At 38.8% G+C, this 27,688-nt stretch overlaps 1 protein-coding gene across 2 annotated transcripts; it reads right to left on the bottom strand.

The window, feature by feature from the left end:
- klhl4 (kelch-like family member 4) lies at nucleotides 1–27,688 on the bottom strand. 2 transcript variants are annotated; one of them, XM_054597364.1, is made up of 11 exons: nucleotides 27,545–27,688; nucleotides 14,277–14,444; nucleotides 12,923–13,059; nucleotides 12,393–12,589; nucleotides 9,405–9,617; nucleotides 7,722–7,908; nucleotides 7,403–7,627; nucleotides 4,506–4,668; nucleotides 3,056–3,268; nucleotides 1,807–1,978; nucleotides 1–1,459 (listed from the first exon to the last, which is right to left on the bottom strand). In XM_054597364.1, the coding sequence occupies exons 2-11, from the start codon at nucleotides 14,417–14,419 to the stop codon at nucleotides 1,400–1,402; spliced, it is 1,710 nt and encodes a 569-aa protein (XP_054453339.1). In that variant the 5' UTR covers nucleotides 14,420–14,444; nucleotides 27,545–27,688; the 3' UTR covers nucleotides 1–1,399. The 2 variants fall into 2 exon arrangements, with proteins under 2 accessions (XP_054453339.1, XP_054453338.1); XM_054597363.1 differs by lacking the exon at nucleotides 27,545–27,688 and adding an exon at nucleotides 21,787–22,244.

Genomic DNA, 27,688 nt, shown 5'->3' with positions numbered 1-27,688 from the left:
ATCAGTTTAGTTTACTTAAAGCAGAACAAGAGAAATCAAAACCCGCCCGCTGAGGGGCCACATTCAGCTCTAAACATGGATTTGAACATGCAGAGAAGACTGAAGTTGTTTTATTTATAGTTTTGCATGCTGTACAAAATCATGATAAAAACTAACATTTGGCCCCAAAACATGTTATAATTACAGTTACAAATTGTTCTCATTGTGATAACGTTAGTAATGCTTAAACTTTCTGAGCAGAACAACCAACTTTTCTGAGCAGAACAATGCGGCACAAAAGACTCAGATTGCTGGTTTGGATGCACCTGATGTCACTCAACCATAGTTTGCTGTTACTTATGTGTTATTCCAAGGGTTGTGGATGTTAATGTGAAGATCATCTACATGACCAAAAAGGCATCATATCCTAGAAAATGTGATGTTGCTATATAATATTGTATAAATCAAATAAAACATTCGCTCAGCCAGCATGCAAAGAAATAAACACAAATAATAATAATAAGAATAACTGTAGTCCCCAGAGTGCACTGGTTTAGGCATTATTCTATCAACACAAATATAGTTTCAGAAAGTTCACAAAAATCTACAGCAATGTGAAATATCAATATGATATATTTTCTGTAATTCACAATTTTGTAAACTTTTATACAATGAGTAACACGACTTCTAAGACAAGCAAATGACTTTGGTGTTCTGTAGCTACAGGCTCAATAAAAAAAAGAAAATGTCCAAATATATTATTCACCAAAAAATTGGATTTCATTCCTGTACTTCAAACTCACGTTCACAGTGGTCTTCTTCCCTAAAGAGTAAGAATCTTTTCAGACCACCCACTAAGGAAAGACACAGGAACAATATTACATTTATGTATCATAACAACTTTCTTTTGAGTGGCTATAAAGTGAAATATAAACCCCAAAATATACTGTACTGTATGTGATGGCACTGATAAGAAAAGTCTCTTTATAGATGTAAACTTAGCTGCAGGCATATTTGCTCGAAATGTAACTTTTACATTTAATCTTACAGACATACACAGAACGTTTAAAAAAACTAGTATAACAAAGCAGTACAACAAAGGCCATGGCACTTGCTACAGCTCAGCCAAGTCTATGAAAATTCTTGATCGGTTGAGAATGTGGAGAATGTGCAGTGCATTCCAGTTTCTGAACAAGTCCTCCCAAGTGGGCAGGCATGTCCACTAATGATAGAAACAATGGCTTATGGGCAAGGTTTTGTCTGTGTTTCCTTCTGAAAAATATGGAAAGCCAAGTTAAAGAAGAAAAAAAAAAAAAAAACACGACTCTCGAAGGATGTGTCCTTGATCCGTTGTTTTGTTTGTCCACTCTTCTTCAGCCTCTCTTTCATTTGTTTCCCATGCTGTCGTGAGACAAAACGCTCAAGGCAATTTCACCACCACCACGCAGGCGCCTGCCCTGCCAATGTTGAGAGGGACCTCCTACAGGATGACAGAGGGGTTAACATGCAGCCTCTCATCTGAGGCTCTCTTCAAACAGAATCCCATTTCACTTCATGCAGATAAGAGGGTTACAGAGGCAAGATTGAAAAAAAACATAGCAAGCTATAAAATATTGATAGCATTCAGTGACTTCAGCAGATTTATCCTCTCGAAGGGTGTTAACTGGAACCTTGATGTTACACGTAACCAATTCTGGCAAAAAACTAGCTACAATTTCATTAAAAAGTTTAACCATTTTGAATGTCAAATGTTCTCTATTTTTATGATTATCTAAGACGCCAATAATAGTTGTGTAACTGTGACAAATTATTGGTTGATTTGATTACCTCAGTCCACTCATTGTTCTGCGCATCATAGGACTCGACAGTGTTCAGATACGTCTGGCCATCGTACCCCCCCACAGCATAAAGCCTGTCCCCCAGCAGGCAAACACCCACTGCGTCCCGGGGCACGCTGAGGGAGGACACAGTGGTCCATGTGTCCGTCTTTGGGTCATACCTGTAATTGCAATATTTTGATTATTTATGCATTGTGGATTTAATGATATTTATTTAAAAGAAATTATAATTATCCAATTTACATGAATCTCAAGTGGCCAACTGTGTCCCATCCCCACTTAATGAGAAACCCTGATGTCCCCGCTCTTTAATCACAGATGTCTGCATGGTTAACTTCTTTCAGCACACACAGGGAGCCAGATTGAAACTTAAAAGCAAAAATTGTTTCTTGGACAGCAGCTGGCGGCTGCTGGGTCCACCGAGAGCTGGACTCATCAGTGAAGGAAGATGTTGCTGAAATCATTTTTTTTTTTTCACCATGTTGACCGCTAAAATAAGGACAATGAAGACACACTTTAGGATTTTCTTTCAGTGATTTCAGGACAATGAAGTAATTTAAGCGTTTACACATGTAGTCATGTCTTGCTAAAAGTTATTAGTATCAAAGTGTAAAGCTGCCTAATGCATTATTTATTTATTTTTTTTATAATTTTTTAGCAAATAAGTTTAAGGTTTGAAAAATTCCTCAAAAATATGAATTTGAAAGCTAAAATACTTTCTGATATTGGAGACCGCTACATTAATATAATCGACTATAAAATGCTAAGTATAAATGACGCAACATGCTTTCCAGTGAGTAAAATCACTGTTTTAAAGATCTCTTTATTGCAGTCTCATTGACTAAAGGCTAAAGGATAACGACTATTATTTGAGAACATTTGGACAAGTAGATGGATGTGAAAATAAAACATCAAATGGTGGAAGAAATATCAAGCAAGAAAGTATTCTGAGCCTTTGAATTATTACTGGAGGTGCTCTAATGTGAGTAACATGAGATTCCGGATATTACGGCCACTAGATGGTGCCAGATAATATGAAATATAAAACCTTTGTGGAAACTATGATCTCTTCAACAGAGTATCTTAGTACAATACAGACATGTCTCGAAATGCAGGAACAGGGTGGGGTTCAGGAGTTTGTCTCCCTTTTGTCCTTACAGCCTCGTCTCCACCCATGACTGAATTCAACTGCAATCCACCAAAAACGCTTTTGTGTTGTTTGTGAGGTTTTTACCAACCTTTCAACACAATCGGAGAGTCTGGAACAGTGGTTGGAAGCTGGGGCGTCGTGGCCACCTACAGCATACAGAAAGTTGTTGTACGTTGCCACACCCACTCCTCCTCGCCTCTTGGCCATGGGAGCACACATACTCCACTTGTTGGTGTGCGGATCGAAGCACTCCATTGACCTCAGACATGAGCTGCCGTCTCGGCCACCTACTGCAAACAACCTGAGAAATAAACAAAATAGGTTCAAAATCTGACATATACATACAGTACTAGTGGACCTGGTGGGAGTAGCTTACATCAGTTGACAGATGTTTGTAAAAAATGATGATAGAACAGTGATAATGTGACAGATTTAGAAGATAGAGCAGTGGAGAGCATTTTTTAGAAGCACTTACCTTGAGAGTTTTCTCTCCCAGAAAAATCACATCAGTGTTTTAAGTGCTTGTAGCTCACAGGCCCCACAGAAAGTAGAGGCAAGGGAAACGGTTTCCTTGTTGTCTATTTTTGACCTAGATGCAGAAATAACTCTGCATTGACTTTAACACTGAATACTGGATGTAGCCGAGCAGCACGCTTGTTCTTCCTTCGGCTTGAAAACATATTTAAATGAGGCTGAGAGCCAGTCTATTCTTTGCTTAATTTACTTTCAAATAGTGTTGTTAGGCATTTAATACATACAAATATACAAAGTGTTTTGCTTTTACAGAGTCTAGATTACCCTGAATAAATTCCCACACTGATCAGAACTGCCTTTGCTGTGAGCTGCTGACTACTGCAGCCACCGTGTAGTTTAACTCACACGGACCACAAAGGTTGATTCTTCATTCAAGAGGTATAATGTTGTCAAACTATTACTGCACTAATGCTGCACTTCAGCTTTTTCCTGGACTAGTGCACTGCGAGTTACATAACCATACCTGTGTTATTGCAGGCTCTATTCCGAGTTACATATTATATTGCTTCTGTTCATTTTACAAAGCAAATTTTCGAATTGTTCGTGTTTGTTTATTAAAGTTCAGTCAGCAAATAATTTTCAAAAGAATAAACCTAATCACTACTTTGTTTTCTTTTTTGTCAAAGTCACATATTTTTTGCATGAAAGCCACAGATGGCTTATCTTAATAAAAGCACACATGATGGTTGTGATTAAATTTCAAGTCAGACAAGGTGATTTTTTTTAATAGACTGGCTAAAACATGCATTAGAATGCAAAGACCTGTTGGACTGAAAGGTCATTAAACACGGTGATATTCAACTTTTCTACAATTAAAAAGCAAACTTATATTTAAGGGACAATGTACCCTTTCAAAATCATACACTGGCTTTTTTTTTTACTGTAAGCTGCCTGTAGTCATCTGCCTCCTCAGTCTCTGGTCAGTGACCTCAACCTTAGGCCCCATGATAGTTCAAAGTAGAAAAAAGAGGAAATAGGTCTGTAGGTTTGATAAAACAACTTACTTTCCATTGAGCGCTGTGACTCCCATTGTGCTCCGTGGTGTCGACATACTGGCCACATAGTTCCACTGTCTGGCCTGCGGGTCCCAGCGCTCCACTGTGTTGAGGTAGCTCCAGCCGTCGTGGCCTCCCACAGCATACATTGGGCCCTCCAGCACAGCAATACCTACACAAATGGAAACAAGAGATACATGTTACCCAAAAAAAGCCAGTGGTTTTGTTTGTTGATTTAGTAAAAGAAGAAAAACATTGTCCTATTAGATGATTAAAGATGCCCCTAAGTGTCATGTTTGTGGTCTGCTTCCTGTTTTTTATTTAAGTTCACTCCTCAGGTATCATGTTTAATTTTACCTCCTGTCTTTTTGTGCTTTCTCGCCTGCCACACCTAGATCAGTTACACATGTCCCTCATAGTACACCAGCTCTCACTTCCCCTATTAGTCAGTCACCACTATACCAGCTCGTTCCGGTTTGTTGGTCCGTCTTGTGCTGTAGGGAGTTTCATTTGCCTGTATCTGCTTGCGGTACCTTTTGAACTTTTAATCATTTTGTTCTCCTAAATGAACAGTTTTTGAGATTTAAGTGGGATTTATTGGCAGTAATGGTATATAATATTAATAACTCTATTTTCATCAGTTTATAATCACCTTTAACTAAGAATTGTGTTTTCATTAGCTTAGAATGAGAGCAGGTCCTCTTCACCGAGTCTGCTATGTTGTTTCTACAGTAGCCTTTAACTGACACACCCAACACTATGGCTATAAGAGGTCCTTATGCGTTTTAGGCAACTGTAGTTCTTGATGCATGGAAAGGGAGGATTGAGTGAAGGGGTATTAATTTGGATGCAATCTGCAACCACACGGCTAGATTCCACTAAATCTAAACTAAACCCTTGTTTTCTTGAAACAGTTCTCAGATAGAGCTGATGCAGAGGTATGTTTTTCATTTTAGAACTAGGCAGGGTGAGTCATCCAGCTGACCAAATCTATTCAGCAAAACAGGAAGACTATAAAATTGCATTGTTATTCCTCATTCTCAAGTCACAAAGGAAAGCTGTTTTCCCCGCCAACATAGCAGAGGATGTTTTAACACAATGGATTTTTATATTACCAGCCTTATTTCCTTTGGTGAGAGTTCAATTATTTGGAGGGAACATGAGGGCAAGACCGCAGAAACAATTCTCCTAGTGAGACTTCCTTTTATTACTGACTGGTGGCTTTGGAATAAAGAAATACTTTTTTCTTGTCTTCACCCCTAATGCACGCAGCAGGAAATGGTTTGGCAGGGGTGTTGGTAGACACTGAGCTCAAATATATTCAGAATGAAAATATGCATGCCACAGCAGCAAGAGATATTTTCTACGGGAAAGATCAAAGAAAACACGGGTAATCTGTACAGTGTGATCTCCTGGGCTGGCTGATACCTCCGACCACACTGGGTGAGCGAACTGAATGCTTTGACAAGATCTCCCTGTTCTGTTACCCGGACCTGTTTCAACTGTGAATCAAAACGCTTCTGATATGAGATTTATTGGGCAGGGAAGGGTAAGGAAGAGCACCTCCTGCCAAGCTTTGATAGGGGAATAGGAAAATATCAAAGGTCTATCTCAAAAAGAAATGTATGACTTTTTTTCTTTTTTCAGCACTCCAGCTGTTACCCTCCTTCCCTCCCCCCTAATTTTTGGTGTTTCATAACACCAGGTAGCATGAACGAACTAGAACCTTAAACCTTGGAATAGCTGTGAGAATTGTGTTTCACACATCCACTGAAAACATGATAATAAAGGTAGAAGGAATTTACAGTGTTTCCCATTATTACCTAGGCCATGGCAGCCCGCCACATAATAATAATTAGGCTATATACTACTTAATAATACATCATAGTTTATAAGTTGGTTTAAATTTTGTATTTAGAATCTGAATCTGCAAAGTAGTCTAAATATTTAATAATAAATAAAACATGTAGTGAAGTTACAATATTACCCTCTGAGATGTAGTGGAATAAAAATATAAAGTTACATAAAATGGCAAAACTCAAGTAAAGCACAAGTACCTCCAAATTGTACCTAAGTACAGTACTTGAGTAGCTTAGTTGTGCTAAGTTACATTTCACCATTGCTAGAAAAAGAGCACACATTTCATATATATATACCGTATATAAATAGAGCACGACATTGATGCATCTAACTTCAAAATGGTCATAAGTTTTTTCCCGTGGGTCTGATGTCAACTGATCATAGTCTCACAAAACTCCTGTGAGACACAAAATTTAACTAAATTATTTTTAAAATACACAAAAAATCAAATATGGACAGAGAGAGACTATGAGATTGAGAACTTTGAAGTCGTTTTCTTGATTACATTTTGATCTAAAAAAAGTTAATTAATCAACAAATTAGTAATTGATTAATTATTGATTTGATTATTAAGTAATTTATCAAGCAAAAACACTAAATATCCACTGGTTCAAGTTTAACATATGAGTGGATTTGATGATCTTTCTATTTCCTACATGATACTAGACAAATATCTTTGTTTTTTAGACTAGGATGGATTAAACAAGTAATTTGAATTCATCACGTTGAGCTCTGCAATATTTTCATCGATATTTCTGCATTATTTTGTAACACTATATAGACATAACTATTAATCAGTTAATTGTGAAAAGAATTAGAAGACTAACCGATTATTATCTGCAGCCTTACTGTCATATTTGTCGTTCGAGAGAGTCCACATTTCCTTGTATATTAAAATGTTGAGTTTAAAGAGTGTCTCTATATTTTAGAATGGCAAAAAACAAAGCATAGTTTTAATGTCTGTAATTATTATATCATCTATCAGTGTGTTACTTTCTTTTTAGTCAAATAATTGGAGCTACATTTGCCTCACGAGACACACTCACCAAGGCCATGTCTGTGTGTTGACATGGGAGGCATAGTAGACCACACTTTATTGATTGGATTGTAGCACTCCACCATGTTGGATGTCTTGAGTCCATCCCTCCCTCCGACCACATACAGCTTGTTGTCTATTACTGCGACACCAAACTGCAGCCGGCGTCCGTTCATGACTCCAACCTGGACCCAAGTGTTAGTCCGCAGGTCGTACCTCTCTATGGTGGTGGAGCCTAAAACCACAGTAAAACCAAGTATTACAATTTAAATAAACTGTGTTTCTGTTAATGAACAACCACTGCGTATATGTGTGCGTGAGGGCCATACCTTTGGTAGCATCCATCCCTCCTACAGCATAAAGTGCGCCCACAGTTGACTTTCTAGGTTTGGTTCTTGGGCTCTGAAACATGGGACGTCTCTCAGGCAGAAGATGGTACTTCATGGCCTCCATCAGCAGCTTTTGGCATTCCAGATCATCGGAGAACATCTTGTTGTTTTCCAGATCGGCAAGGAGCTACAGTTCAAGGGATCACTTTAATAGGCTGCATTTTGAGAAATAATGTATTCAAGATATAATGTGTAGAAAAAGTGCCACATGTTTATACAAATCACCTTTAAAGACATAATGAAATGTCTGTTAATCTAGAGCCAGGTTAGTCTCATGTAGAACTACTTTATGTATAAATAAATGTAAGAGTGAGAGCAGCTTGAATGACATTTAACACTTTTAAAAACGACACACAACACATAGATCTTCAAATGTTGTTACAGCAATTCTATCATATGGTTTATGTTTAGTGCAGGAGATCAGTATTTTCAAAAAAGCATTTATAGGCACAGTAGTTTTGTTTTGTATCTGTTTGGAAAATATCTCATCCAATTATTTATTATTATTATTACCGCCATATAATATTTAACTTCACACTACAGATAGAAGCAGTAGCTTTTAAAAGAAAACATATTTTTGATGACTTTCACCACACAATTCATTTTCATGAATTACTTTATTTTTTAACTATTGATTTTGGTTTACCTGCAAGTAATGTCAGGGGTACTAGTGTGCTCATCTTTTCAGTTTCTACTAAATAAAGTAGCGGTTTTGACAAATACAGTGATTTATTTCTGTTGTTTATCTGAATCACAGTCAACAATGTCTCCCTACCGACAGGAAGAGAAAACCTATGTTTTGGATCATATTTTCCAAATCATTTTTATTCATTAAAACAACCACTTCATTGTTGTTTGCAGAGAAAATTTAAAAAGGGAGATATTTTCATACTGCCAAATAATCCCTATCTGGATTTGATGTTATGTAAATTAGGTTGATATGACACAGTTGTAAAACAATGATTATTCTCAAAAATACAGCATTAATAAAACATGAGTTGCAGTGCAGTGTTTCAAACAATAATAATTCAAACACAAGACAGCATAGTCTGACAATGTATATATAAAAAGTCATGTATCTGTCATGCTGTCAGTTTGATTTATCATTCAGAAGGGAAATTATTTTTTCTTCAGCCACTAACATAAACAAAGTGATTATTGACAATGCAGTAGTTCATTGCCTTTCAGTGGTCAATTGGAAGATTGTGGGTGAACTAGGTGGTTCTCTTACAGTAAATGTATGGTTGTTCGATTCATTGATTGGGTCGTATTTCAAGCTAAAATGCTAAATATCCAGGACTCCAGGAATAGCTGCTTTCCTTTTGCTTTTATAATAGTAAACTCATCACTTTGGATTTAAGACAAAACAAGGAATTTTAATATGTTTTATCAGGCTCTGAAAAGTTTCCATTTCCTGACATGTCATAGACAAAATGTTTGAAATCCTGTAAAATATATAGAAAACATTGTGCATTGCAGAAAAAAGTGCATTATTTATCTAGTAACAAAGGTAAAAAATTACACCTTCGGTCACAACCTACAACTCGAGCTAAAACACAGTGTACGATCCTGATCATATCTTTTCCTCAGATACCATCTCTACCCCTTCCCCCACTGTCTCACCTGTGGAGGAAGAAGAGGCAGGCGGATGAAGGCGAGAAGCACCCCAAGGTCCTGTTGTCGTTGCTGGACGTCGTACCGCACCCACATCATCAAAGCCTGGAAGATGGTCTCCTCATCCGGGACGTTGATGTCATCGCTGGAGAGCAGCTTAACAATCTCAGCCGTGGGGAGCAGCAGGAACTCCTGGTTCTGAATGACCTCCAGGAAGTGTTCCTGGAACGCAGAGGAGACGGGTAGGAGGCAGATAATCATCAGTCATTAGCCGAGGAGTACGCTTGGTGCAGCGTTGCGTGTGTGTATGGCTTTGTTTCTATACCTATGAGGACCAAACGGCACAAGGACCGAGAGGTGAAGAGAAATGAGTGCCAATAGATAGAGAAGTCTAATTTGGAGGTCTTTATTGATGATTGATTATATTATATATCGTATAACTGATAGTGAAATACTCCCTCACACATTTTGAATGAACAGATGTAACTGTTATCTGTTTCACTTAACATCCAGCAAACAACAGGCTACAAATCAATCTGGCATAAAGGATCTCAAAAAAAACATTTTTGCTGCTGATCAAACATGACACCATTAAACCATTATAAGATGCTTAATGAGAAACAGAAAAGCACTGCACGCTAACATTACCATCACACCAATACAGTATCCAGCTCTAAGTTTTTGTGGAAAGCTGTTCTCTAATGCCTTTCTTAAGATTGATCTTCCATTTACTGGCCAGAAGCTCAGGCAATATTACAGTGCTGCATGGCTACCTCTTCAAGGACATTGTCTCTGGGCAGTTCCATTAGTGATGATGCCATATAAAACACCCTCCTGCCTCTACAGTATATTTTATTCAACATTAAAACACACGAAAGACATACGGAGCAATCCTTGGCCATAATCACGCCATGATTCCTTCATCAGAAAGGCAGCTGAGCATTAATTATTAAGCTTCCTTAATAACTAAGACTGGATGCTCAACAATTAAGAAAAACAAGCAGGCTATTGATCATCAACTTGCAACAAATTACAGAGTCTCTGTCCAATCTATTATGCGAGCGGGTTTTCAGAGCTCAACACACACAGCCTTAATGAAATGAGGGACATCTATTGATCTGTTGTGGTAATACTGAAGGCGAAACGCCATCCAACTCTTTGACGCTGCTTTAGACCAATTATTTGTAATTATCAGTCCCGAACAGCTGACAACAAAATTCAAAGCTCATAAACATTTAAAAGAATGTGTATCTTGGAAAACAAGATCAGTGGGAGAGGATACTAATTGATCTAACTACTGCTAAAGAGTAATTGCGTAATAACAGTGTTTTCTAAAGGAGGAGGAACGCTGATGTTTAATGGGAGTGAGGCTTGGAGAATTACTTCTGAGGAACATGTTGATTACCATGCAATTTGCATAGTCTGGGAAAGACAGATTGCTATATTTTGATATTTTTCTAAATTTAGATTAATTCATAAAAAAAGAAATTCTGTAGTAGTAATTATTATTTCCGCCCGGAGAATCATGTGATGCTCGCGTGCGTCCATGTGTCTGACTGCATCGCCACAATAATTCAGTGCATTTTTAATAAGGCATCACCCTCATGTTTGAAGGCTTAATATACAAATTATAAAAAGATTTGTTTCAAATCTCAGTTACGACGATGAGACGGATCCAGTGCGGACATCTGCATAGATTCAAATGAGAGCACATCTGTTTTGTGAGACTCGTGAGTGCAAAAGACGTCTGATACACTTACGGTCCAGACTGTGGGGTTAGCCAATTGTGGGTTGCATTCATTCAATCAAACATTACATTAGTGGTTGTTGCAGACTCACCTGGCGCCAGATATGTGACTGAAATATAGTTTAATTGCTGGAAAAAAATACTGTCATCCCAAACAATGAATAAAAAAAAGAATTTCCTCTACTGCAACAAAAAAAGGGCAATTCTTTCATAAAGGAAAAGGATGTTAGCGGCGGAAATCAGCCGCCTTGCTCAACCAGGAAAAACAAGCTTATCAAAACACAACTTGCTTCACTCACAACCCAGAGTACAGACTTCGAGGAAGCACACAGCTCTCGCTGCTCATTATTAAAGTGATTGAACAGGAAGTTGAACCTCTTGTGCAGTTTGATGATTAGATTAACCTCCTGGTCCTGGATGGGGCCTATGTAAACAGACTGAGCAGATGTCCTCTAGGAGATAACGCCTGCCTCGTGCTGTCACTTCTGCATGGCCAAACAAAATGTTATCTGACAAATATGTGCATGAATCTTAATCAAATGCAAATATTCCTTGCAGATATATATAGAAGCCACATTTTCACAAGTCTGGCGGCGCACTAATCAATGTGAAGCAACATGGTATCTCTTACTGACAGCCACAAAACTAAATTAGATATAGTGAAAGCATGAAACTATTCAATTTCTATTCAAATTTGAACGTCACCCATTCCTCTGCTGAAATTAGATGATATAAATAACCAAGACACTGACAGTTCATTCCTTTACAGGTTATGACAGGTATAAATATTTAAATGTGTTATGTACAGTATACCAAGTGTTGTGTGTACGTGTGTGTGTATATATGAATATAGTATGTATATATATATAAAGATAGTATCAGCGGGAGAGGATACTAATTGAGGATACAAATTGAAATATATATATATATAGTATACTGTACTGTATTCACAAAACATTCGTTATTAGACAGGTTATATTGAAAATACAAATCTGATGCAGTGAAAAAAAGGCTTAGATTTTGTGCAGCAGAGTAAATATGAATCACTGTAGTGTGGGCTGCCTTTCAGTACATATAGTGTTAATTAAAATGCATTTTAAAATACTCTTGTTACAGTTTCATTACCACAGCCCCCCTTGTGTATTCATGCAATGAAGAGTCACTTTGAGAGTGTGATCTCTTCTTCCAAAATGAATAATTCAGCCCACCCCGGCAATGTGTATGTGGTATAGCGCTAATAGCCCTCCTACCATGGTGTAGTTATGAGCCACATTGAGCAGGTCCACACAGCCTTGGGCGTCTGCAAAGGAGCGTATTCCCAGGCAATTGGAGGGATGCAGCTGTTTCATCAAGAAGTTGCAGCAAACCTGGATGACTTGTGAAAGCTGGAGGAGGCAAGCTGCCGCCAATAAACTCTCAATTGTCTCCTCTTTCAGCTCAAGGACGCCTGCAATGTCAGGACAAGCAAAACTTATTTTTTATGTCACGACTGGAGGTTACCATAATGGCAAATACAGCGGTGGGAGAAGAATTGCAATTGAACAAACTGGATAATCAACATTATATCATTTTACCCTGTTTTACAATTTGAGTACTTTGGTTATGGATTTTCACAACAACCCTTGTCAAAAGGGATTTGTCTTGTGGAATAAATGCTAAAGTGTTGCCCACTCGGTCAGCCCAGTGATGGATTGCCTTATTGATCCATTTTAATCATGCTGGATTTCAGAAGTCTCATGACTACTTACAAGAGCTAGTGAATGTCTTTACGAGCACTCACCAGTGTAGGCGAAATGAACCAGGGATCTGAGAGCCTCTGGATCGACTCCCTCCATCTTGATCTCCTCCTGCTTGGCCTCTCTCACATCGCTGGTGAACATAGCAGCAAAGTAGTCCGACACGGCACTCAGGACCAGTCTGCCATAAAGAAAACGCAATGATTCAATGCTCTTGTACCGCATATGAGTTTGCACATCTATGGGAGATCTCTATGCTGATTATTTCAGTGGTTAGTGAATAAATCCTTGGATTGTGTCACCTCAAATGTAGCTTTGCATCATAAGAAAAGGGCCTTTTTTTTTTGCAGTATATTGTATTACATTGTACTATCGGTGTAATTATTTCATGTAGTGCTGTTTCTAACAGAATGCTTTTTCACCATGGTAGGTACTGTTCCGATACATTCTCTATCTTTCCCATTTGTCAGTGTATGATAACTGAAATTACCCCACATTCTCCATGTTGCTAATAGCTACACTGGTCAGACTTCTAATTTTGTTAGCTCATTTGTCTAGCTCACATAACACAGGGGATTGATTCATGTAGCAAAGGAGAGATCATATGGAGAAACAACGAATTGAGATCGAATGACACAGTCCAACAGTCTAATACCATATTCCCATAATGTTGTGGTTTCTAATATTAATATATACACTTATTATATCATGTTTTATTTATTTTGTCTCAACACCATCCCTGCTTTACTTAGTTGTGACCTATGAACAAATACACAGCCATATTGAAAGAGGCCATCAGAAAGCTGATTTCTTCAACTAGGTCAGTCACTGATACTTCTTCTTCTCTCTGTGGAGAACTCTGGTTTCTGTTTCATGAATCTATCTGGATAAACTAACAAAATGTGCTGGCAGGCAGATGTACACAAGCACATGCACTCGGTGAATGTGATGCAATGAACGTGATGCTTCTCTGCATTCAGGCGATTTCTGCTATTCAACCGAGGGCTGGATGCCCAAATATTGACACCTCCATGTATTGGATTTCACTGCTCTTCCACGTCGCAAATGTGATGTGGAAATGAGAAAGGGCAGGGGTTTAATTAGATCACAGTAATGTGCATTATTTAGATGCAAACCAGTGAACATGGAGTTTGCATATTTTTTCTGTCACATGAAAATCAGAACTATCTTGCTTTGCATTTCAAAGATTATTTGATTATTCCTCAGATGGATTGCGACTGATGAAACGTATTTAGGTTTGCCAACTTTGGTCAAGACCAAAGTCTGAACACTCGCATCAACAACTTCATGAACTGAATCCAGATGAGCCTCTGTTTTCTCTTAAATCAAACCGATCCAGGTGTTATTAATGAAATCAAAGAGGACACAAATACCAACCTGTGAGCGGGTATCTTATGATCCCCTGCTATCAAGAGGACATCACACAGCTGCTTGTGCTGGAGGTAGGTCTCCATCTTACGGAAAGTCTGTTCAGCATGATTTGTGGCCTGAAAAAACTCATCAGAGGAGTTTGTGTTCATTCTGGAGAAGGTGCTCAGAGCCAACCTGTGGAAGAGAGGAGAGATGTAGAGACAAACGCATTAGACCCTGTCTGTATGTCTATAGCGTCTTTGCATCCTGTTCGTCTTGTCCATTGAATTGAAATATTTTTGCACTTTCTGAACATTTGGCCATTGTACCAGAAGCTTTTTGTCCTTTAGAACATTGCATGTAGTCTTTTCTAAATAACCAGAGAAGGTTTCGTTGCATGAACCTCTGCCCATTGTTTGTTCGACATGTGTGAGAAAAAGTGAGCTGTAACCAATAACTTCAATTGATGGGAACAAAAAAAACAAGAACAGCATTGGACCCTTCAGGTGAAATTAATAGACATTTAATTTAGGCAGACTATTTAATTAAACTAATTAATAAATGTTACCCACTGTTTCCTCTCCCTGTGCACTATCATAAATATGAAATAATAAATAAAACAAATTCAAAAGCTGTACACAGCCAGATAAGAAACAAATGATTTAGGACACAAAAGAGCTTATTCGGACATATGGCACTCTGGAATCCTTTATTCCCTGCGGTGTATCTGCATCTTTCTTGCCGCTCTAAGCTGAAATTAAAACTGTTATGGACTAAACTCCGTACATAAGTCGATAACTAAGTGATGCAGTCTAATGGGAAAAGCAAGCACCACAATCTATGCAACAGCTTTCCAGACAGAATATCCCTGTGTCTGTATGTGTGTATGCCTTTGTGTCTGTTCCTGTGTGCATCTGCATATCTGTGCGCGCACGTGGGTTTTCCAACGACAGGGACTTACCAAGTGAACAAGCCTGTTCCTTGCAGCATTATGGCCAGGCTGAGTCCTTGTCCCCACGGGCTGCTAGATTACATGCTGCTCTACAGGGACCCAAGTAATCCCTCAAACTCGTGGCAAATAATGCTGCTCAGACATTTTGGTGTCCTTCACAGAGAAAGTCCACTCATTGACATTTAGGGTTGTTTGTTACACTACATAAACAGACCCAAGCCGCCTCGGAGGGGGAATTTACTGTCATCTCACGGTCCCGCGGCTGTATAAAGACTGATTGTAAGAAAAAAAGTCACTGCTATTTAAATCGACACTTTATGTCCCCACTCATTAACAGTAATACGCTGATATGAGAGCTGAATAAACTAGAAAAGTTACAGATTGTTCAATACAAATGAACTGAAAACCCTGTAATGTTTGGCAGCACTATGTACTGGCACATACCAAGATTGATAACACAGGATGGCTCTTATCGATGTCCTGATTAGCACACTATTGTAAAAATTTTAGCAGAGTGTGTGATTTTCTCCTCTTTGATTACCAAAAGCAACAACATTTTCCTTCTGGGAATTGTTTATATCGCTCTCCAGTCACTGCAGTATCCTATAGTCTGATCTTTATTGGGAGACTTTATGCTAAATGCAAGAGTAATTTATTGCCCTGTCGTGATTATTCCCCACTGACTCCGGAGTCTTGGAGAGGAACACCAAACAAGACTGAATAAGCAATAGGGCCCTAAAACTGAGATGCATTGCCTTTATATTGGCTCCAAGGCATGCTATAAGGCTTTCTCATGCCTACCAATCTCTTCGACACTAATTGCTTTGGTATCACATTCTAGGGAGCAGTAAATTTCTCTGTGGGGTATATTTCGCTTTCAGTAGAGGGTTGGATTATCAGAGGTATAGCCCAATTTTGTTGAGGCACTAAAGCCACAGAACACCTTGCTCCAGAGAGACTGCTGTAGGGACATTGCTGTACATCACATATTACAAAGCAATTAAAACAGAGTCACAGACCTTAACAAACTTTTCTTTTGTGGTCTTACTTGCATTCCAAGAACAATGAGAAGATTAATTAGCCTATATAAAATAATACAATCCCTCTTTATCGTACAGTACACATTATGTTTTCTCCAGTGAGCAAAGTTTTTTTATTTGCTCCTCACACCTTCCCAAAGTTATCCCGACACAATCTGAATAATTGGATCTGAGAAAAGACACTGCATATTCAATAACTCTAACAAGCTGTTCAGGTGGAGCAAAAACTGGAGCCTGTTTTAAGGCTGTGCTATGGAATCTCCATATGCTATATTTTGTGCACAAGATACAGCGCTAACATAACTCCTCTTACAATAAGACGGAGGAGTTATTTAGAATATTAAAATGTCATGTTTAAATCCCTTCAGTCCGTTATAATGAGTTTGACTTCTAACTGTGATGAAACTGCACTCCTAAATGAATGGTCGATGATTCAAAATATGCTTTCGTCAGCCAGGATTAGCCCCTAGCTGTAAAGGTTATGAGTCAGACATGTTGCTGAGAAACTCATTCTCATTCCAACTAGTGTCAACTCCATCCCTCTACAAATGGAAAAGTCGTGCCTGCCTGGGCCAAATGGGAAATGTCTCTTTCAAAAATGGATTATAACAGCCATTTGCCCCAGAAGGCTGCTGAGTAGCTTTGGTTGGGTTGAGAATCCAACAACTCCTATAAAGCCTCATGCAGCATGTGCCAAGTCTATATATTCCATGAGATCTTTATGCCACTGAGCTTTGACAGTCGGTATTGCTGTCATTCTGCTTTGTGTAGTGAGAAATACATACACTGACTGTATTAACTTGATCCCAGCAGTGAGTCTTGGATAATACATCTGTGCAGAAATAGATTTTCCTCTCTGCTCTTTACTATCTCACCGAGGCTTTGCAGCAGACATTCTTCTTCTGATACCATTGTTATACCGGACATACTTAATATTGATAATGATGGATGAAATGAAGCTGCGTACGGGAACCATGTCTTTTGAAATCTGCTCTGAATGTGGCCAGCAAGCTCTCTATGTTAGAGAGTGCAGTGGAAAATTGCAACTGATCTTAACAGAAATTAAATATCGCTTCCTTGTAGCTTTTCCAAAACCGTGCACCTTGTAAAGAAGTGATGGTGGAAAAGTCTTGTCAGCAGAATGTCTAGGAACAGCTAATGAACATCTCAGGTGGCATACCAATTCCTGTTTTGATTATTAAGAAACTGCATCCAGAGGAGAAATCATGCACAGGGAAAATGAAAAACCAGCAGTTGAAATATCTGTTCGTTTAATAATGAAAATCTCCATAACTGACGTGCACGCTTAAGTGAAATATCTGCTTGGAGCCACTGAGGAATAATGTGCTAGTAGATGAATGAATTTTAAAAGAGGAATTAATTTTTCCTGTTGTTACGCACAGCATATTAATACTGGAACTGTCTTGATAAGGGTACAAGTATGGTACATTTTAATGGTATTGACATGGTAAATCTTTATTCATATTGCGATTTTTGGTCCTTGTCTGCAGAGTACAATGCTGATGAATTTGGTGTAAATTATGTGTGTGTGTTTGTGTGTGTATGTGTGGGTGTTGGGGGCGACCTGTAAGTGAAAAATGTGCAGATCTTAGCAGAAAGCTCCTCACTGCTTGGCTGATGGCAGGTTAACTCACATAGTGTATGAGGCTGTCATCATTGTTGGACTGTCCGTAATTTATCTGCATTTAATGTTAGTGGGTAAACAAATGAATCCACATTATTAAAGCAGTGGGTCCTGGGTCGCACGTGGTCTACTGTATAACTTAGATATTTATAGATCTAGATCTTTAGATCCTTTGTGCATTTGCAATCTAACTTGGTGTGCTTAAACATTTAGACTTTAACCTATAACATAAGATTTGTATGTTAATTGGGGATACACTAAAACGGGGCAAATTATTTTAGTTTGTTTAGTTTTTGTTGTCTTCGCTATCACATTGTCAGCTTGAGTACAGGCTTCTGTGATGCTTTTATATTGCAAATTACAGAGTGCTTCAGAAACAGTTGATGAAGTCAAGGCCCCTACTAATAGTGCCCATGTGAAATTCATAGAAAGCTGTGTCAGGGATTATTCCTTTGAATTAGGTCCATTTGGGGGGAAAAATGACTGATCCACATTTGAACAGAAATGAAGAATGTGCCCAGCATATAATGCTGCTGTACCTCTGTTCACTGCCTTTTGCAAAAGCATAAAAAAGGGGCTACGGAAAACTCAAGCTTGATTTTTAGCTTCCATCAGAGGTGCCTTGTTGCATATAGAATGCTGATTTGGCGAAGTTAAAGAATGCTCAGAATCAATTATTTGTGGATTACAAAATCTACACCTCTGGGGATGTCATTTTGAGATTATAACAGATATACGGTATTTTGCAATTTATAGCCTCTTAAAGACACCTCCGCTGAATGTGTCGCAACTACAACAAGCTCCTATAAGCCCTGTGCTGTTATGAGACATCCAACAAATATCTGAATTACTGCTGTTGACAGGGTGAGAGGTGGTGGTATTTCTTCTCCAAGGCGGTGGAGAGGGAATTGAGATATCATTCAAACTAACAGCCCGCTGACTCAAGCCTGTGTTAGTGTTCATGTGGGATAGGTCAGGGTTTCTATTCCATTCAGGTTAACGTCTGTCATATATTCTCTGCCAATGATGGGGTGAGGTTATTTGGATGAGAGTCATGAGGAGACAACAAATATATAGTATGAAGATTACTGCAGAGGATTAGGAGCAAGGGTGGGAAACCACATGGTATTATCTGCTACTTCTTTCACTACGTTTGATTTGACAACTCAAACAGAATGAGAATAATTTTACCAGCATAGACCACAACATAAATGAGTCACTGACTTTTTGAGTTATCTCCAGCACTCTATGGGATCCAGGCAGATTTTTAGAATGTGCTACAAAACTTAATTAGCAACATTATATACAAAAAAAAAGAGATCTGTTTCAATAGCTCAATGTTAATGTTTTCAATAACCTTCATGCAACATTAATACCTGTGAACCAGTGTGAGAATTTGGGTTCATCCTTAAGCATTTAAAACATCAAAAATCAATTCTTAAAGTCAGGCAGAATCATTAATATATGCTTACATAATGTATTCCAATAAGGCACATCCACAAGTTAGGATAAGTTGTTTTCATTGACTTAGCAATCTTAAATAATAACAAAAGTGATAAACCAAATCAATGAACAAATTAAATAAACTGATAGCATGAATTTCTTATAGACATTGTGTAAATTAAACTAATCGTTAAGGGGGAATGTACCACAAAATGACTGACACGTGTTTAACAACTACAGAGGAACGGCTAAAACTTTTCTATTTTTCAGAGCAAGCAGAACTCATTTCTTCATTCAGCCTGAGGGATTGTGACAAATTATGTGTCAAGGATTTATGATGTGAGACATAATAGGGCCACCCAGCTGGTGGAGTAAATGAATGTGCATATCTCAGTGACATCCCCACATCTGCATAGCTGCCGAAGAACATGTAAGCCATGATGTGTCATGCAGTCACTGGCCTAGTTCACTGTGCAACTTTGTACATCCACTGAACAGATTCAGCACGTGTACAAACATTCCAGCAAGTAATCCTTCACAGATATCGAGTCACTACATTTTCATTATTACAAACTTGATTGGAAAAGTGCCACCATGCCAAACACAAAATGTATTTATCTAAAGCCAAACACATTTTTTGCAGCCTTGCTATTTAAGCCACTGCAAGAGCACAAGAACACAAATTCCATGATTTAATAATTATATAAGAGGTTCTGACAATGTGATACATGTATTTATATGAAATGAGGAAGTGGCTGACAATATTCTTAATGATTAACTGTTATTTAGAAGAATGGGGGATTGAGATATAATTCAAACTCTTCTGTTAACAGTTTGGGTTGAAGAGAAAAAACAAACAATTAAAACATCGTCTAAAACAACATCTGATTACCAAATTTCTAAATGTATATCACTACAAACAAGTACAGCTGAGCCAAGGATACAATTTATGATCCACTGGAGCAGGACCATTTCATATTTCACTATCAATGTCAAAATATAATGGATCGTAGTTTACATGGCCAACATGAACTCAAGGTCCCCCTTGAGAGCCGGAGTGTTACACATTTTAACTGTGAGGCACATCTTTTATGCATGTAGTTTACACATACAGGGACCCCAAAATATGAACATCTGCCAATTATGCCAACACGAAGCGCGGAACGACGAGCTGATTCCAAAACTGGATCTTAACTCAGAATAATTCATGTTCTGTTCAGGGAACTCGACTGTCCACTGCCCGTGGCATTCATTTAATTCACATTGACACATTTCTGGCTGCAGACAGAGTGTGTATTTAGAATTACCTGTCTTATCATGGGGAGCTTTATAAAACAAAGGGACAGGTTCACTTCCATTGTTCATTTCATCACCAGGTGCATGGAACAAAAGCACGCAGGAATGCGTAAGGACCAATCACCTTAGAATGTCACAGACAAGATAAAAGAGAGACTTGGTCTTTTCATCCTTGATGTGAGGTGCTTTTAGTGTTCTGCCAGACAGCATACACAAACACACACACATACACATATACACACACATATCTTTAACCTGTTAACTTCCTGGAAGATGTAGCATTACAGAGAGGACAGGGGAAAAAACACTACCTGGAAATGCAGGGGGTGGGATTTATAGAAAGAAAAACATGTATGACCCTGAGTGTTGGCATCAGTGTTTATGGAAAGCTGTAAAATAATTTAAATAACATGTGCTAGCCACTAGCTATGATAGCTTTTGGCTTATAAAGTGGTTGTCGTGGTAGTCTAGATAATTCATGTGATTGAGCTGCCTCCTCTTTTTATAGGTCCAGTATGAGGTAATGGCCATTCCTGCTATCCACTTTTAACTCTATGGAAGAATGCATTAGTGTAATGTGTAAAAACTAAATACTCTGGAGGAATCAGGCAAAGTCATACAGTGCATGTAATCTGGACCACAACACACACAAGGCAGCAGAGAAAGCTTTGGCTTTCGGTCCACTGAATAATTAAAAGGATGCTTTATTGGTTTATCCTGCCTAACATGCTGTGGACAATGAGAGTGTTTCATCCCCAGGTGAGCCATGGTGGCAGCTGCTGAGCCACAGTAAACTGGAAAACGATAGCTGTGCAGATCATTGAATTTTAGCTTAATTAAAGGATCTGGAAGTGCAGATATTTAACTTAAAAGACTGTAGATATACACTTCATATATGTATGTATTTAGTCTCAGAAATGTTGAAACAGATTTTAAGTACGGCTGTTTTTCCTGCTCCAAAACATTACTTACATGCTTCCTCAGTTAGATGCAGATTTTATCAAGAAGCTATACTTCACTATGAAATGTGAAGGAACAGCTTCATCCCAAAATAGCACCCCATAGTCTGGTTTCCGCTAACTGAGCATGCAAGGTGACTGATGTGGCATTCCATAATAAATCTGTGTCTCCTAAGAATGTAATATCTCCTCACAGTCATACCTCTCTCTGGCCTCCATCTCTGCAGGTTCCACGATGCTGTTCTTTACATCTTCTTTTCCAGTGATGGCGTCCTCTTTCCTTGTGGTACTGGGTGAGGAGCTGCTCTTTGAAGATTCCTGGTTGACCTGGAGACCCTGAATGGTATTCTGCTGATGCCATGATTGTTGACCTGCTCTGACATACACCGGTGTGGGCCCTGGCGTCGGAGACAAGATGCTGTGGACCGGGCTGTTAGTCTTCCGTAGTCCTCCAACACCTCTTTCTCGTGAGTGACTCTTCAGCCGACCCTGGACAGCCGTCCCTCTGTGATCCAGGCCATCCTGCTGGATGTAGCCTCCCACCCCGCCACCGCCACCTCCTCCACCGCCGGCCGAACCTTGGGATGAATGGCTAAACCAGCGCCAGCGGAGCCTGAGGATCTGCTTCACATCAAATTCCTTCTTCCCCGACACTGACATCCTCCACTGGGTTGGAGACGAAGGCAATTGTACGTTGAGTCCCCAAAAACATGGAGAGCAGAGAAGAGAAGCTCCTCGATTTTAGTCCTTACTTACTATAATATGCCTCTTCCCTTCCGTTATTGTCTCACTACTATCATGACCATCCCCTCCTCCTTCTGTTACTCCTCCGTTGTTCTTTTAGTGGAGATGGAAAGCAGTCCTCCGCAGCTTTTGTTCCTGTGCCTGAGATTACTACCCTCCCTCCAACTCTCCCTCTCTGTCTTTCTCTCTCTCTCTCTCTCTCTCTCCTTCCCTCCTGTGCTGCTGTTTCTGTTTGCTGCTGCTGCTGCTGCTGCTGCTGCTGTGCCGCTGGAGCTGAGTTAATGCACATGCATGATCCACACTCCCTCCCCTTCGTCTCCCCTGTTTTCGCTTTCTCTCTCTCTCCTTCTCTGCTTGTCTCTCCTCAGCACACACACATACACACACACTGAGAGATAGACATATATCCTCATGAAATAAAATGAGAAAATCTCCCAAGCCCTGCCCAGTCCCCTCTGCTGCTGTTCAGTGTGGCCCTGTGTGTGTTAGTGTGTGTTTGTGAGATATAACAGGGCTCCAAGGGGGAGGGGGGGTATCATAGAGCCAGGATGATGAGGTCACACCTTATAAAGTAAATTACTGCTTGCTCAAGGAGGGAAAGAAGAAGACTACTTACTACACTGTACTATCAGGACTATAACTGTAGTAGGAGCTTGTAATCCATTCATGTATGGAGATACACATGCATGCTCATCCATAAACAGAAAAGCAAGATCCATTAATAACAGTCTCATAAATAACCAACACACATCAACACAAATTCTTCAGGGCAAGTAAAATGTATCTCACACAAACACACATCTGTGCAGTCTGCGATTCTCACATCAAACAGAATCCCATGGGGGACTGTCTCAATGTACGTAGCCATGCAGAAAAAATATTCTCCTTCAGTCACTGTCTTGAAAGCCCCCTGCGATTACAAGTGGAAAACTACATACTGATGAACCTTCAAGGTCAGTAAGCAGCCTCTTCCCCAGTCAGGGCTTCAGGAAACAGTCTTTTGCATTTAAAAATAGATCCTGCTTCTGCTTTAGGTTTATACTGCACCATGCAGGTAATTGATATACCACACCTTAACTCATACTTCAAAGGCAAAGGGACAGTGGAACAGTGCACAAGGTAATTTGGAGGTGCTGATCACTGCTGACGGCATCACCAGCATATGAAAAGAGAATGATGGTATGCTGCAGGGTAGTGATTATCCACAACCGGGCCGCAACTCATAGTCTGGGTTACTGTGCTGCAAAGATGTTATCTGACAAGACCTGATCATCCCCCGTTTAATGTGCAGAATTATTCAGGCTATGAAGGGGGACATTTTCTCTGTGCTCACTTTAAATTAGAGATCCACTGATATCAATACCGATTTCGATATTAGCTGGATCGGGTATCAATGACAATAAGCTGATCTCGTTTTATACCAGTTATTTAACAGATAACAATTCAGTACATTCATATCTATGTATTTATTTGTTAAATTTTTTAGAGAGTTATGATAGCTGTGTTTTCCGTCGGCCTGATGCGGCATTACACATAAAAAGATTGATCCAAGTCACTTCCTCACAGTGAGGCGTACGGCTTATCAATTAAACACTGGTATCTGATCAGTTGTTGGTATCGGCCGCATCAGTGCATTCCTTCTTGGGAAGAGAGGTTGTGTATAATGTGATGCCTCCAGTGCACACCCACTGATAATGGACGTTATAGGGAAGTAGGGTACATCTTGTGTCTGACACATTGGCATATCCATAGAGTGGATACATTTGGTGTTTTAAAATTACAAAGAATCCCACTAAACCACTTGAGAAGCTTGAGAAATCCCTATCATATTTTCACTACACTATTTGATCTGGACGTTTTAAGTACTTTATTTTGGACCAGTTGTCAAAGGAAGCTCTATATGCCCATGGGGCATGTGGTAATTGAATTTAGAAATGGATTGTGAACCATGAAAGATTGTGAAACACAACAAGCTTTATCCTACGTGCCTGATACTGCATAACATCCACTCAGGATTTATGGATTTCTACATTTGAATAACTCAATCAATGCTATTGTTCTGCTCCTGACCTCCCTATTGATAGTGTGTTAACATGTTATTTTTGTAACTGTACACTGACATAACAGATTTGCAGTGATCTTCTATTCCGATGAAATAGATGAAAATGAAAACCCAGCAGTCTTTCTGTACTTGTTTCCTAATTCTCACTTCTATGAGAAAGGTGAGAGGAGAACCTTACACTCAAACTGCTGGATTCCAATATTGTACAATCTTTCATCCGCCTCCACAAACCTCCCACGGCAGGTTTGGAAGAGTGGGGCATCCAGCTATTCTGTCCACTAGTATCTACCTAAACCATAACTGCCTGTGTTATTTGATGTGGACAGGCATTGATCTGATTTGTAAAATATGTTTTTAAATATCTTCTACTCACAGACTGCACATTGCCTCCATTCTCTGATTTGTTAGTAGCAAGTCCTTCCTACAAAAATTAGTTGAGAAAAGCAACTTTAAAGCTAGTAATCTTAAACTATAGCAAGAGTGAGCTACTGTACATTCTAAAAATGATCCAAGCCAAAAACCCATCCAATGAAAGTAGCTAGCAGCACTTGCTCCAAAAGTTGCTAAGTCTAGCAAGAGAGTCGTCGAGTCAGCAACACTGACAGCCTGTCCCTTCAGTCCTATCTCCAAAGCCACTCCCCCAAAAGGTACCATTATGAACGTTAACATATCATAACGAACATTAATACGCACAGCTGTCAAGCTAGCAGCTTATGGAAGACTTTGTTGATGCGCAATGAGTCCATGGCAGGCAGGTAGACAGGTAGGTAGACAATCAATTCATTCCCAGGACTGTAATAAGCCCGTCCAATATTGGAAGGGCTTATTACAGCTCTTCAAGAGCCACAGATACCAGATCTTTTTTTTCTTCTGCTAGAGCATCTGATTTATTGATTGCCGCCTGGAAGTAGTGAGAATTTAAACAAATACCACAACATTTTTTGGAAGAAGATTACCAACCCTAACCTTAGATATTTGTGTTCTTCAAATATTACAAACAATAACAACAAAGGGTTATGACTACTACAGAGACAAGGATTTTACCAGAAATACTGTCTGATCAAGAAATAGGCATAATTGAATGTTTAAGCAAATGCATTATTCAAATCTCTATGGTAGAAACTACAGGAGGATATATGACTGCATGAAGTTTGTGGATCATCCTTTGTTTATATCCAAGTGTTTATGCTAATGATTCAATAAGCGTGGATGGGCTTTAAACATGATTTTCACAGTCACAAGGCAAAGCACTGAATTATTAATCGAGCTTTCTCTGCATATAAAAATACATACATTAGAATAATTTGGAGCCCAAAAGAATCAGCATGAAGCAACTGGTCCCTGCTTGGGATTCTGATAACTGAAGGAGTGTCCTCACATGGTTCGACTTTGTGAATCTACCAGAGCAATGGTTCAGCTGTCTAGGGTTTCCTTTGTGTGTAATGGAATGCCATAATGAACATGCAATACATTATCTTTAAATAAAATAGTGGCGTTACTAACCTCCCTCCCCTAAAAAATGTAAATAATATGGATTTTGTTGTTATGCCTATTAACCACTATTCATATTTTGGCACATTCATTAATCACTAGGAGTCATTATCACAATGGGTGTCATTACCTTTATGTAAACTTATGAAAACAGTTTTTGTTTTCGTTATTGGAAAAAAAATCTCCTCATGTCTCTCAAATTAATTTATTTTAGTCCAAGAGGCACTTGATCCTCATTTGCACTTGAGAAATTTTAAATCAAAGATGATGTGAAAGCATTTTCTGAATAAAGATGTGTAATTGCTGTATTGTACCCAAAAAAAACAACAAAAAAAATGAAAGGGAGCCAGTAGGGTAACATAAAGGGTGAAATTATATTATCAGTGAAAACACAGAAATTAAGCAATTTACAATATACCATTACATATATTCATCATCAGTCCTATTACTGTTACATAGCATAAATAGTGTATTTTAAGGAATCTATGTCAAGGAAGTGAAGATGTAGCATAAAAATATAAGCCCATTAGAGTGAGATATGATCTAATGTATATTAACAAGCCATCACACTGTGTAACCTCTTTTATTCTTGCAGGAGTCAAGGACACCATCTGGCTGGACTCCGCATGACACATGAGATGTCAGATGTCAGACTGGTGTGGTAAACCACATTATCATCCAACATCTGCTTCAGTGAACATACCTTGATATTCTCTGCTTGCACTAGCGATCAAGCTGTACGTTAAATGCCTTTTTGCATAATGGTATAAACAATATGTATTTCATATAATTAATTGTCTTATAGAATATGGAAGGTAGATCAATAAAAAGCCAAGGACCAGGAAAACTACAACATCCATGCTTTGTTTAGAAATTCATTTTCAGGGTGTGCTATCTAATTGTAGAGAGGCATTATATGCTGTATATACAGTGTGTTTGTTTGTGTATGTGTGTCTGTCTGTGTGTCTGTGTTTTACATTGTAGTCACAAGATTATACTGTGGAGTATGTGTGTTACAACCATGAATGGGAACACCCACCACCCCCGGCTACGACTGCAAGATCCGAGCATTAATATCAACGAAATGCTTCCTGGAAAGATTAAGGAAAGGCCTCACGTGAAATCCCAAGCAGTGTTTGGTAGTGGTATTTCAAATATAATATACCATTGCCCATATTTATGAGACTAACGAGGTTAAAGCTCAAAAAATAAACTCACACACACTAACAAATGCCCGCCGGCACTCACAGCATGTACAATTCATACATACCAGACAAATAGTGATCTGAAATTTTAAAGTAAAAAGGGAAAAATACTATTTTCAAATCTAAGAATCTCTTCTCCTCATATGCCCATAACCAGTTTACAGAAGCGAGATGAAGCCTTTCACTCACTCATGGAGGTCAGGGGAGACAAGTTGAAAATGTATGAGAAAATTATGTTAAATGTTCTGAACTGGCAAGGTTAATGTTCCACCTGAAGCTATAGCATAGACCGTTTTGAACACATCTGATTGTACCGATGGACATACCATAACCAGAATATAGAGTAAAAAAATACGATTTTTTTTTCCAGAGAAACTGACCAGAGTTAAGTTGTTGGCTGAAGTAAAATATTTTTCTATGTCAATTTAAAACGTGTCAGTGATTAATATGTTTCTTACCTGAGAAACTGATTCTAACTGTTACTCCCCAGCATCTTCAGCAATTATCTTCTAAAATGGATGTCCAATAGAGGAAAACTGCATGTAATCCAATAATTTACACAGAGGAAGAATGCTGGACTGTCTAAACTTTTTCTTCTCCTG

The sequence above is a fragment of the Anoplopoma fimbria genome, chromosome 4 (assembly GCF_027596085.1).
Source record: "Anoplopoma fimbria isolate UVic2021 breed Golden Eagle Sablefish chromosome 4, Afim_UVic_2022, whole genome shotgun sequence".
Classification (NCBI taxonomy): Eukaryota; Metazoa; Chordata; class Actinopteri; order Perciformes; family Anoplopomatidae; genus Anoplopoma; species Anoplopoma fimbria.
Note: the sequence above shows the minus strand (reverse complement) of the source record. Positions and strands in the feature narration are given on the sequence as shown.